Raw genomic sequence first — 14553 nt, 5'->3', positions numbered from 1 at the left:
CTGGTCCGATATTCTGGCATGCACTGATATAAATATCATCCTAGATAAATTTTATTTGACATTAAATTCATTTTTTGACTTAAGCGTGCCGTGGAAATATCCGTCCGCTACAATTAATCCACCTTGGTTTACAAGGTGCCTAACTAAATTAAAAACATATAAAGACAGGCTTTTAAATAAATATAAAAGAACCTGTAGCAGCATAGATTTCTCAAGATACTTAATAGCTCGGCTAAATTTCTCCGTGCATAACGCCGAATGTTATAAAAATTATATTCGCCGCTGTCGGATTCAGTTCACTCAGGACCCAAAGCAGTTTTATAACTTTGTAAACACGAAGCGTAAACATGTATCTTTTCCCTCCCTACTTACGTATCAAAATTTATCAGCGACTTCGGATCAGGCCATTGCGGATTTATTCGCAAAATTTTTCCAAACAACTTATTTACCTCCTAACACTTCAGATCAGCCATACGCTTACAACATTCAACCAAATAATAGTATATTTGTTCCATTTCTTTCTGAAAACAATATACTATTGGATCTTCAAAAGGTAAAACCAGTTTATTCGCCAGGCCCCGACGGAGTACCAGCCTGTGTGCTAAAATACTGTGCTAGGGCTCTGTGCAAACCTCTTCAAAAACTATTTAACTTATCTTTAGAATCTTCGATTTTCCCCCTTAAATGGAAGGAATCTTTCATAATTCCTCTGCACAAAAAGGGGAAAAAATCCGATGCTGCCAACTACAGAGGCATCTCAAAATTGTCAGCGATTCCAAAGTTATTCGAAAAATTCCTCATTTGCAACACCTATGCTCATCAATAATTTCTCCATGTCAGCATGGTTTCATTAAGCGTCGCTCAACCACCACTAATTTATTGGAGTTGACATCCTTTGTTTTAGATGGCTTCCAAAAGGGACTTCAAACTGATGTTATTTACACAGACTTTAGTAAAGCATTTGATTCAGTTAATCACTCACTCTTGTTGAGTAAACTAAATCTTTTGGGATTCTCAACCGACCTCATTACGTGGATCTCTAGCTATTTAAATGGAAGAACACAGAGAGTCTTATTTAAAAATCAATACTCCCGCTTAGTCCGTGCCACATCTGGTGTCCCTCAAGGAAGCCATCTTGGCCCATTACTATTCACTCTTTTTATAAATGACTTGCCCCCATCCATAACGAACGCGCTGGTACTAATGTACGCAGACGATGTTAAGCTTTGTCTCCAATATAAGTTCCCGTCTGCCCAAAACAGACTCCAGTCGGATCTTGACAATTTTCAAAAATGGTGTTTAGCTAATGACTTAGTACTTAACGGATCAAAATGCAAACTTATGTATTTTTATCGTACTAGTCCTCACCAGGCATCGTACAATCTCTCTGGGATTGCCTTAGAAAAATTAACTCAGGTTAATGATCTTGGTGTCCTCTTAGACATAAAACTTAAATTTTCCGACCATATTTCTTCAATGGTTAATAAGGCTAAAGGTGTTGTCGGTTTTATTAAAAGATAGGCAAAGGAATTAAACGACCCTTACATTACTAAAAGCTTATTTATATCCTTGGTCCGCCCGATACTGGAGTACGGTTCATGTGTCTGGTGTCCCCAATACGGTGTTCATCAAGACCGCATAGAATCCGTACAAAAAAACCTTCTTATTATTTGCTCTTAGGGGACTTAACTGGGACGCAAATTTTCACCTACCTTCGTATAATAGTAGACTCCAACTAATAAACTTACCCCCCTTAAAAAACCGTAGAACAATGCTGGGTGTCGTTTTCCTACAGAACCTTATTAATGGTGATGTAGATAGCCAGCACTTACTAACACGCTTACAGTTTAACGTTCCGAATAGAAGGACCAGAAACTTTAGTCCTTTATTCTTAAGCCATTGTAGATCGACATATGCACAGCATGATCCCATTAGGATTTTATGTTCGAACTACAATGGTCGGTATAATATTATTTCTCTTTCCTCCCAGTCAAATTTGAAAACCTCCATTTTAAATTACCTACAAGAACATACTAATTCTTCCTCGTTTTCTTTATAATCCTTCTATTTAAACTTATATACTATACTCATTATACTAACTCGAATTTATTCCCGCGATTCGAGCCGTACGTTATGCGGCAGGCGCCCCTCGGTCGGTTGGGCGGGAGGTGGGCTGTACGTATGCAGTGGGAACCGCGCGAAAAAAAAAAAAAAAAAAAAAAAAATGAATTGATTCAGAGTATTTTCCCGGATATACAGAATAATTATTTGAATCATGAATGGCTTAATTAACGGGCGATTTTTGCAGCAAAAAACGTTGATGTTGACGAAATTAACTTCCAGATACAACAGTTGTTACCAGGCGATCTGATGTCTTTTAAATCAATCGATACTGTTGTTGATGAAAATGAAAGTGTAAATTTTCCGATTGAATTTTTAAATTCATTAAATATCCCTGGAATGCCACCACATAATCTTCGATTAAAGATTGGTTCCCCTATTATTCTCCTCCGTAATTTGAATCCACCTCAATCATGTAACGGTACGCGTTAGGTCACCAAAATTCGGCAGGGAAGTTTAAAGGAAAAGTGGTCCTACGTATTCCGATGATACCATCAGATTCTACCATACCCTTCAAAAGGCTACAGTTTCCAACTCGTTTAGATTTCGCCATGTCTATAAATAAATCTCAAGGTCAAACAATGTCCATTTGTGGTTTAGATTTGAATGCATGTTTTTCTTATGGGCAACTATATGTATGTTGCGTGTTCACGTGTTGGAAAACCGTCGAATCTATTTGTGTTAGGTAAAGACAGGTTAACCAAAAACATTGTGCACCGATTGGTGTTAAATTAAATTGAATAATATATAATTAAAAAAAATAGATATTAATGTTAAAAAGTTGAACCTTCTAAGACTATTTTTTAAAATAATAGAAAAAAATTATTCAAATAATTTTTTTTAAGTGAATAAATGCTTCTAAGCTCAAATATATGCTTTAAAATATCGTATAATCTTCGGTTCACCTGTAAGGTGAGAAGAAAGGTAAGCGGGCCTGAAGGCACGCTTGGGGCTTTGAGTGGAAAAAAAAAACATTTTCAAGTAATGAATATTTAATTTATTTTTTTTACGGTATTCTACAAAACAGTTTTTATTCGCGGTGCAGCATAAATGAAGACTGCTTGTAACTCCAAAGTTCATTGGTTATATCGACACCATATCAACTCAACGTACTCAGTCGAAAAACCCCTTGGAAATTTATTGATGGCAATATCGTTTGATAGTTTGCAATAGGGGATACGGTTTCCTCGCACCGTGCCAAGGCTATAAATACCTATCGCTCTTAGATAAACCATCCAAGGCAAATATATATAAAAATTATCAAAGTAAGTTATGTGATTCTTAAATCTTTCTACGGTTTGTGTTAAAAGCGATACAATGTTGGCTGAAGCACCAAGTTCTGGGTGACCAGGTAAGACCACAGTATCACCTGCACCGCTGTAGATCTCAAAGAGGTATGCGTATACGAATGAATCGCCCAATACAAATAGTTATACCGAACCCGGTTTGCCATTTTCTATAATATTTCTAATTCTTTTAAGTAAAATCACTCCATAAACAGAAACAAACACATAAATTGCAATGAATTGTGAGGTTATCAGCCGGCAACAAAAGTTGTCTTGGATCCCCAAACGGGCCTCAAGGCATGTATCGCTCTTTCGCTGTCACAACGCATGCTTTTTATATATTTTTAAGTCTTCAACTTAATTTTAAAAGTAAATAAACTTACCTCTCAAGAAAAAAATTATGAGCTGGATAGGTTTTATAAATTTGCTACTATTCGAACAGCAACACACAACATACCGCCGACCAAATTTTATGCGCGAAACAACATATGCTTTATGTATTCCTAAGCATACGTGCCGTTAAGAGCTTCGGAGATCTTTAAAGCTGAGATTTATAATTAATAAGCTTTTTATCAACCGCCAAAAATTACTTAAACGATTAAAAAGCTGTTCGTTTTTTTGTTAGGGCCAAAAACGTAATACGTGCCTTCAGGCAGGCTTACGTCTTAGAGGGTTAAGACTGTCTGCCTTGCCTACCTCAGTTAAAGCGTCACATATTATTTACTATATTATACTGTAATATACTTTATTTGTTATAAATTTAAATGGAAATAATAAATCTGATAAATTAGTACCTATTGATTTCTGCTTAATATCAAGTGTAAGAACATTTTAATTAATTGTGTTCAATGTACTTCCCCTTCAAATCTCAGTCCAGTGAATTTGTATACCAACATCAACATTTTCGTCTTTGTTCGTAAATAATTCCATTGTACTAAAAGGTTATAGTAGTAGAAAGTCAAATAAGATCATCATATTTTTCTACAAATACCATTTGTGTGAAAAAGTCACAGCAACGCGTGTCCGGGTCAGCTAGTATTATAAATAATGTATATAATTTTCTTAGGGTAGCATGCCTGAAAAGTTACAAAAATCACAAATTTTAACTGGCTTCTTGATGATACGCCTCTCAGCGACTGAACATCCAAAAACGTTCAAAGAGATTTTCAGCGTAAGAATTTAAGTAAGATTCTCCCAGGGGCCTCCGGGGTATATAAAAGAACATTTTGCGTTCATATTCGTAAATGAGAAGTCTATATATTTTAAGGTTAGTGACTATATCTGGTGTTTTTTATTTGGTAGATTGGTGTTTTTTAAGTTAGAAAGATGGGACTTGGTACAGATTCCATTTTGGGCAATCTAATCCTATCTGAATTTCATAAGGATCGGCCGACTATATAATGAATAATAATGATGGTATAATAATGAATAAAAATAATTTCCTTTGATTTAAATACCTTTTTTAATGCGCCGCGGTACTGAATCGATTAAATTTTGGATGATCTATGAAGATATACCTTACCAAAGGGAAGTGATCTCAGAAACTGTCTCTTTTCTGGTTTTATTCAACGATACTGTTCTTTTGCGTTTAGTAAGAGACCAGACGTTTTCAATTATATTAAAATCTGGACTTTTTTGGTAAACTGGCCGCCTTTTCTGCCTTTGTACTATAAGTAGTCTTACAAATGTATTTTTATACCCTTGCAGAGGGTATTATAATTTTGGTCCAAGTATGCAACACAGTAAAGGAGACATCTCCGACCCTATAAAGTATATACATTCTTGATCAGAATCACCTCCTGAGTCGATATGAGCATGTCCGTCTGTCTGTCTGTCTGTTTCTACGCGAACTAGTCTCTCAGTTTTAAAGCTATCGAGTTGAAACTATGCTCATATCCTTCTTTTTCTTGCAGGTAGTATATAAGTCGGAACGGATAAGCCGGGATCGGTCGACTATATCCTATAGCTGCCATATAACTGATTGATCGGAAATACCACAACTTCGTTGTTTTTCAAGTTAGAAGGATGAAACTCAAATTTGGGCAAACTTATCCGATCTGCCAAATTTCATAAGGATCGGCCGTCTATATCCTATAGATGCCATATTACTGATTGATCGGAAATGCCATAACTTGGTTGTTTTTCAAGTTAGAAGCATGGGAGTTTCAACGTATTCCTCTTAGGGCAAAATAATTCGATATGCCAAATTTCATAAGGATCGGCCGAAGGAACTTTTGAATATAAGATGCGTGGCGCCACCTAACGGACTGCGACTCAACTGCAAGGGTATATAAACTTCGGCTCCGCCCGAAGTTAGCTTTCCTTTCTTGTTTGATTAATTATACTCGAAAAAGCTTTAATCTGTCCATAGAACGCCTCTTCAGAACTCCTTTGGATATGGGGATGGTTTTTTTTGCAAAAGACATTCTTTTTAGCTGGCTTGCTTTCGTTATATATGGTACGTCCTTGGCTTTATCTTGGCTTTAAGTCTTAAAATCACATCCTTTTAATCGTCGACGGACTGTTCGCTCACTAATTGGGGTCTTAGCTGTCAAATTAAATTGATCTGCTGCAGAAAGAGCCTTCTGTTTTTTCTTTTTTTCGCTTAGATATTCTCAAATTTCGCATGTCATCATGTATTTTAAACTTTTGAATTTGGTAGTACAGAGTTTGACACGACACTTTAAACTTATTGGCAATGTCTTTGACTGCTCTTCCAGCGTTAAACTGTGCTACCATTGAAGATCTGTTAACCAAACTTAGCGCCGTCGTATTACCCATTTTACACGTTTTACTAAGGTTAGCTGCTCGTCAATGAGTCCCACCAGGTGATCATCTACCCCAAGAGTCGTCAGGGTGCTGGTTATAGTGTTCGGGAAAACGTTGTTGAAGGCTCCTTTTATGTCCAGAAAGGCTACCAGGGCGAATTCCTTTTGAGAAAATGCTTTCTCTATTTTGGAAATGAGCGCGTGGAGGGCAGTCTCGTGGGATTTACCCTTTTTAAAATCATGCTGTGCATTCGAGATTTGGGTAAGATCTTAGGTATAGGCCTATGATTCTTTCTAGCGTATTTAGCAGGAAGGATGAGAGACTGATAGGTCTGAAATCATTTGGGATTGTATGTGATAGTTTGCCCGCTTTGAGTATGAAGACGATTCGCGATTTGAGCCAATGTTGTGTGATTCTGCCTAGGGCAAGGGATCTTTTGAAGATATTTAGGATTCAGTTTGTAGAAGTTTTTCCTGCTTGTCGTCAGGACCTGTCGCATTGTGTATTGCCCAGTATAGAGTTTTCTGGTCAATGTCCAGTTTGAAGTTTAAGGGAAGGGCGTTTGTTTGTTTGTATTGGGCGGCGCATCTGCTGGAGAAAGTGGGTTTCTAGCAGTGTGGCTAGAGATCCCTCACTTGTATTGGTCCAAGTGCCGTCTTCTTTTTTGAGATAGGCAAGAGTTGTGGCTGATTGGGATAGATTTTTCGCAAGCCTTGCAGCTTGGGCTATATTTTCGATGTCTGAGCAGAAGGAGTTCCATGAGGAGCGCTTCGCTTTGCGGATGGACTTTTTATATAAGGCCAAAGAGACCTTGTATTCGAACCAAAGTGTCTCCTCGTTTCCGGTTTTTGTCCTATTGAACTTGGCTCTGCTTGCCGTCTGGAGGGTCGCTGGCATTGTAGACCACCAGGGTGGCCTATTTCACTTTTTTGGTTTTGTTCTAGGACATGCTTTTTTGAGGGCATCGTTGCAGGCTTGAATGAATTCTTGAGCCAGAGTGTTAATCCACGTTTTGAGGATAGTCAGGTGGCTTTGGTGGGATAGTGTTTGACAGGATTTGGTAATACTTGGACCCGTTACAAGCGTGAGATCAATGGATTTGCAATAATGAAGGGGGGGGTCATCTTTACCATCGGGGGGGACTTTACCATCGGGGTTACCCCTGTCGATAACCCGAGCCGGATGCGGCTTTTCGCGATCTCTGCGAAGGACCGCTTTGGCTGTGTGAGCAATCGCTTCCCTATTGGTCCTCCCGGCACATCCTGGGATCTCTCCCTTTTGGGATGTGGTTTTGGCTCCTGCTGGGCGTCGGAACTGGGGGTCTCGGCGTCTTGCCATATTCTGAAAGAACTCCTTTGGCCCATTCCACCTTCTCGGCCACTCTGCGGAGGTTATCTACCACTCTGCGATTTGACTCTACCGCGGCTGCGAAGAATCTACCCTTCAGTTCTCTTTTCGGCGTAAGTGTATTTATTTTGGCCAAGTTTGCCAGCCGCTCCCGGTTCGCTGCCTTTTCCCGCACTTGCAGATGGCATTATGGCCCTTGGGCCGGGAGATGCCGCCATGGCAACCAACCAGAGTTTTGGAACCATACCTTTCTTGCTTAGCCAGACGGTTGGGCTCACTCACCATCTATGCCGTCTTGGGTTTTTGGCCAGACTCACTCGTCATTGCCATAGCGGTGGGTTTTTTTGGAGATCCCGACTCCTTGATTTTGTTTTTATTGTCTTTATTTAAAATCTCCATACTTTAGACACGAGTTGCGGAGAAAGGGCGGTTTACCCGGGCGGAGATCCGCGACGCGATAACGAAACTTGAAATATATCGTTCATATCTGGAATTAGTCGCTTACTCAAGATATACAAGGTGCGTTCCAAAGTAAACAGGACTTTTTGAATCTAGCGCCCTCTAGTGGCGGGATCTCTATGTCATCTGGTGCGTTAGAATCTGCTGTCCGTTATCGACTTCCAGTAAATCCAGTAAATTGCATGACATTTCATCCATAGGAAGTGTCAGTATGTTTTTGTCATCGGTGCGAAAATGAGCTTCGAACAAAGAGCCAACATTAAATTTTGTTTTAAAATTGGTAATACTTTAACCGAAACGTTTTAATTGATGAAACAAGTTTATGGCGATGATTGCCATAAACTGATGATTGTTTCAACGTTTTCAAAGTGCCCGTGAGGACATAAATGACGATGAACATGTGGGCCAACCAAAATCCGTGATGAATTCATAAAAAATCAGCCGAAATCCTCATTGAAATTCATTGGGTTTACAAAAGGTGTAAAAGGTACAAAAGGGTATTCTACTTGAAGTTTTGATACGTTTGGTGCGCCGTATTCGACGTGTTCCCGAATATCGCAAAGATGGAAATTGACGTTTGTTGCACGACAATGCGTCTCATCGATCGACGCTTGTAACTGACTGACCAAAAATCACATTTTAAGCATCAACCCCCGTATTCACCTTATATGGCACCGTGTGACTTCTACCTTTTCGGAAAAATGCATTTGCCGATGAAACGAAAGCGTTATGCAGTCGTAGAGGCCATTCAAAGGCTTCAAAGGCTTGCACCGGCATACTGGCGGCCAAACCGGGCAACGAGCTAAAATTCTCGATCAACATGCTTTTGGACCGTGCAAAAAGCTGTATTAAGGCAGAAGGAGACTATTTTGAATAATATAAATTGATTTTGCCGAAAAAACTATTTGTTCTGTCTTTTTTTTTAAGTCCTGTTTACTTTGTAACGCACCTTGTAGTCCGATAAGCAGAGCAACCGAAGGTGCTGGCTGTGAAGCTAAGGTACATATTCATGAAAAACTTATTGGGTTGCGGATTTGCTTTTTGTAGTTTGCGAACAAAAAAATAAAAATAAATAATGCATTTAATTTTATTGAAGAGGGGCTTTTCAGGCGACATGAGCGCTAATTAATATACATCTGTATAATCATTTGATCATCCCCGCTTGAATTATAACGCCTAAAGTGCCGAAAAATTTAAGTTTTCCACTATTTTTTTATTTTACTCTGTAAAAGTAACGCCTAACAAATTTAGATTATAAATTTTTATCAGCCGACTATATCCTATATCTGCTGAACGATCGGAAATGGCACAACCTTGCTATTTTTAAAGATGTTTGGGGCTGTTTCCAAAATTTTTATTAGGAAATTTATTAACTGTTTTTACGAAAAAATGCAACATATGCATGTATACAAAATTACACATTAAAAATATTCTCATTTGGCACGTGGAACAATAAAAATAAACTATATAAACACGTGCCAGTATATTTTTAGGATATCATTTTTTATATACATATTGCATTTTACCTCACCAAAATTTATATCACTTTTTTTGGGCGTGGCATGAGGGTTCGCTAACGATATATTACCTCGTCAAGAGGTTTTTTTGATTTGATCTAGTACTCTTAACACGTAGAAACTACAGGTACTATGAGAACGTAAATATTAGTTACTCTATGGCCAACAAACTTCACAAATATATACATAGTTATGTACATTTTATATATGTTTCATATTAACTTGCTAGTAGTACGTAGAAGTACTAAGACTACCTAAATATAAGTGCAAACCAATTTAATAAATATATACATAGCTATTAGCTACATTTCATATATGTTTCAGATAAAAAGTGTACTTGGAATATAATGGGAAATTGTTTAAAAATGAGCAACTCAGACGACATTTCACTTTTAAGGGGTAATGATAGTTTGAACAGGCAAACCAACGCAACGCAGCCGATTTATCATGTAAGTATTAAATGCATTATAAACTATATAATAAACATTAAGATGAAATGTTTTTTTTACAGTAATTATTGGGAAATGTAATGAACGTTGTTTTTATTTTTCCCCAAACCGTCTACATTCTGGTATAACTTCAATCCCATTCAGAGAGATTTTAAGCCTAAGTCCGATATACATAGACGTGCTAGTGACTCAAATTCTAAAAACATACCATTTTTAACCATAATATAAGTCGACTAATTCTATAGCAACCATATTAGTGGTTGATCGGAAATGCCATAACTAGGACTATGGTGTTATTTGAAAAGAGAAAGCTGAGACTTATCAGATCTGATTCGACTTATTTCACTAGGATGGTCCGACCATATCCTATAGCTGCCACATAACTGAATAATCGGATATTACCCAAATTTTTGTTGTTTATTTTATTGTTTAGTTAAGAAATATTGCTAACATATATAATATAGAAATGTCCATATAGCTAAACGATTGGAAATGTTGGAAACAGCCAGTTATATCGTTCAGTTATATGGCAGGTATAGGATATAGCTGATCTTTATGAAATTTGGCAGATCGGATTAAATTGTCCAAAATGGTCCATCATTATCTTCCCATTGTCGTAGAATGTCCCATTAAGCTAGCTTCAAAAACAACAAAGTTATGGCATTTTCGATCAATCAGTTACATGGCAGCTATACGATATAATCGACTGATGGATGGGTGCAACGTTTCAACTTGATAGCTTTAAAACTGAGAGACTAGGTTCCATAGAAACTGACTGACTGACAGATGGGCATGCTCATATCCATTCAGGAGGTGACCCTGATCAAGAATATATATACATACTCTATAGGGTCGGAATTTCTTGAAAACCTGGAAGGGTTTGCTAATTCCTCGAAATGAGGACTTATTATTAAGCTGCAAATGAAAAGAGAAAGAAGAGCAGAAATATCCGTCTGTTATGTCTGCCCCTATTATGTTTTTCCCCATCAATCTGCGTCACGCTTCCATGGTGACATGTATCAGTGTGCCTAAACAAAAAAAAAAAATTACGAATGGATAGTGCTTAAAAAGCCATTCGAGTCATTCGTCTGCTTTCGGCATTGCTCTTATGAGCAATTAGAGTCCCCACTCCCACTCCAACTCATTCGTGCTCAAATCAAGAGAATGGTTCAACTCATTCGGACTCAAATCAAGAGAATGGCAATGAGCTAGAATGCTGTCTTAAATCCTCATTCCCACTCACTTAATTCGTTTTGAATCTTGCATTAATTCATTCTATTCCATTCGAATATATATTTTTTGCCTGAAGCAATAAGAATGTATCCATGCAGACGTCTAATTCAAGGGTCCCCCCCCAACACAAAACCCTGAAAAAAAATATTTCTTCATTAACACTTTCCTATCAGAATACTGAATAATCGAAACTGTATTCTGTTATTTCTTTCGTTGCATCCCACATTATAGTCTTTACAGAAACTTTGTTAAAGGCGGAGATCTTTTGCTCCTAAGTTTTACAAGTAAATACACCATTATGACGTGATCGACCGCTGCGAAGGGGAGGAGGTGTATTCATTTCTGTAGACTCCAAATTTGCTTCTGAAGAGGTAAAATCAAAAAAGATTGGTGACATAGAATTTCTTTGCATTAAGATCTTTATGTCCGGTCAGTCTTTAAACGATACCGGGTCCTACATACCATCTTCGTCCAAACCGCCCACTTACTGGCAACACCAGTCCGCTATTTAATCTGTTATGGGTGACTGTACCGCAGGCTCGATATTTTTCAATTTTTTTTAATAAAAAAAATTAAATTTATCTGTCAATTTTTATTCTAAATGATGGAGCAAAAATTGAATTGCCATATATTTGCAACAAATTGTGAATTTATTCGTGATCTATTTATATGTGGTATTATCCTTTTTGTTATTTTCTTTAAAAGTCGTTTTTATACCCTTGCAGGGGGTATTATAATTTTGGTCAAAAGTTTGCAAGGCAGTGAAGGAGACATCTCCGACCCTATAAAGTATATATATTCTTGATCAGGATCACCTCCTGAGTCGATATGAGCATGTCCGTCTGTCCGTCGGTCTGTCTGTCGGTTTCTACGCAAACTAGTCTCTCAGTTTTGGAGCTATCGAGTTGAAACTTTGCACACATCCTTTTTTTCCTTGCAGGTAGTATATAAGTCGGAACGGCCGGGATCGGTCGACTATATTCTATAGCTGCCATATAACTGATTGATCGGAAATGCCATAACTTTGGTGTTTGTTAAGTTAGAAAGATGGGAATTGGTACAGATTACTCTTTGGGCAAAATAATTCAATATGCAAAATTTCATAAGGATTGGCCGACTATATACGATCCGCTATATATCTAATAATATAAGATGCGTGGCGCCACCTAGCGGACTGCGACTGAATTGCAAGGGTATATCAACTTTGGCTCCGCCCGAAGTTAGCTTTCCTTTCTTGTTTAAAAGACTAAAGATTTATTTTAAAGACTAGTCGCTTAATTTTAAAACTATCGATTCAAATTTTCACTCTTTTCTTGCCTTCCCAGTATGTCATAATATTATTATTAAGATCAATAGGGCGAGGTTTAGGTGCATATCCGTGATTTTTGGTCACAACCAATGTTAATTAAGGGCAAAGTCTTCATCGGATTCCTTATCTTCACAATAAACATAAATGGAGTTAAAAAAGCCTTTTAAAGATAAGTTTTTATAGGTAATTCGCCCATATAATCTGTTGGTTGGCTTACAGTCTTCGAAGAAATATAGTTGTTGCTGATATAGTTTTTGCTGTAAGAATTACCTTTCTCTTTAAATATAGTATTTTCTTTATTAGAGTATATTTATTAAATAAATGGTTTATTACCATTATCTTTTGTTTCTTGTTGCTTAACAGCCTGCGTAGCCGATGACCCAAGTAAATGACGGAATTTCCATTCATTTTTTGTTGGGTATAATAAGGGTATTTGGCAGGTAAAATAACCTGATTTTCATATTTCTTATATTAATAAAACGATTTATTATACCCTTGCAGAGAGTATTATAATTTTGGTCAAAAGTTTGCAACGCAGTGAATGAGACATCTCCGTCCCTATAAAGTATATATATTCATGATCAGGATCATCACCTGAATCGATATGAGAATGTCCGTCAGTCCGTTTCTACGCAAACTTGTCTCTCAGTTTTAAAGCTATCAAGTTAACACATCCTTCTTTTGCTTGCAGGCAGTATATAAGTCGGAAAGTCCGGGATCAGTCGACTATATCCTATAGTTGTCTGATTGATCGGTATCTGATTGATCGGTAATGTCACAACCTTGCTATTTTTAAAGATGCTTGGGGCTGTTTCAAAAATCCTTAGTACAAAACTGATTTTATGGTGAAACTTTCATAAGGATCACAACTACATACGATCCTATATACATATATAATAATAATATAAACTGCTACCTAACTGCAAGGGTATTTTAACTTCAGCTCCACCCGAAATGACCATTCTTTTCTTTTTTGGGTATTGCCTGTGAACAGGATCGCGACGTCGTCCGGTATCCTGCAGCTTTCCTCTTCCGAGACTACTCCGACTTGCGGTCCTTGTTAAGGAAGATGTACCAAGTGAGGACATCACTGTTGTGCAGGTTAGCAGCTGGTCAATGAGTCCCACCAGGTGATCATTTACCCCAAGAGTCCTCAAAGTGCTCCTCAGAATGTCCAGGCTCCTTCTATGTGCATAAAGGTTACCAAGGCGTTATCCTGTGAGAAAATACTTTCTCTATTTTGGAAATGAGAGCGTGGGGGGCAGTCTCGGTGGTTGGGTTAAGAGTTCATCTTACGTATAGGCCTATGACTCTTTTTAGCGTTTTAAACAGGAAGGATGAGAGACTGATAGGTCTGAAATCATTTGGGGTCGTAGGTAATGGTGTTACGAACTGTTTTTGGTAACTTTTGCTCGCAACAAATGCCGCGGCTAGCTCACAGAGTTTGGGGGAACGTTCCACCGAATTTATATATTCGACGTGATTGCCCGAGCCCATAAATAAAACAGGGTGCTTCGTTTAATAAATATCCCCTTTATTGCGATAAATTTACAAAAGGGTGAATATCACTGGCTGCTTGGCTCAGTCGACCGACCGTTCATATTCCCGTCGATCCCCGCTCCTTGTTGGTGCCAATACACACGCCTTCCCAAAGGTGCCTGGCGCCGAAACGGCTCACGGTTCCCTCCGTTTGGAGTCACGTGTTCCAGCTGCGGGGCCTATGCTGTCACTATTGTTGTCGTGGCTGCTCTTCTGTCGTCGCTGCTCTTCTGGCGTCGCTGCTCCCTCGTCGTCGCTGCTCCCTCTTCATCGCCGCTCCTGTTGCTGCTTCCTTCGCTGATCCTGTCGCTGCTTCTTCTTTGCGGGTGCCGCGGACCTTCGGTATCCTTGGCTCACTGGAAATGTCCTTTCGCCAGGCAGGATGCGCTTCTCGGTGCATGGTGGCCGGATCAGGGCACGAAGGGCCTACCTACCCCGCAGGACACGCCCCCGGTTGCGTTCGCCACTCGCCTCCAAACACCTGCGTGCATACGCTCCGCAGGATCTATGGCAGACCAGAGGTT

The 14553-nt window shown here is 38.6% G+C and overlaps 1 protein-coding gene across 3 annotated transcripts in view; it reads left to right on the top strand.

Moving 5' to 3' along the window:
- LOC6504367 (RING finger protein 11) overlaps positions 1-14553 on the top strand; it is a 74357-nt gene that overhangs the window by 35904 nt on the left and 23900 nt on the right. For 2 of the 3 annotated variants that reach the window (XM_001967073.4, XM_014903957.3), the window contains one exon: positions 9824-9948. In XM_001967073.4, the coding sequence (XP_001967109.2) occupies positions 9847-9948 (102 nt within the window). In that variant the 5' untranslated portion in view covers positions 9824-9846. Of the gene's footprint in view, positions 1-9794; positions 9949-14553 lie in introns of all 3 variants that reach the window. The other variant, XM_032455814.2, reaches the window with a different exon arrangement.

The sequence above is a fragment of the Drosophila ananassae genome, assembly GCF_017639315.1.
Source record: "Drosophila ananassae strain 14024-0371.13 chromosome 4 unlocalized genomic scaffold, ASM1763931v2 tig00000061, whole genome shotgun sequence".
NCBI classification, from domain to species: Eukaryota; Metazoa; Arthropoda; class Insecta; order Diptera; family Drosophilidae; genus Drosophila; species Drosophila ananassae.
Note: the sequence above shows the minus strand (reverse complement) of the source record. Positions and strands in the feature narration are given on the sequence as shown.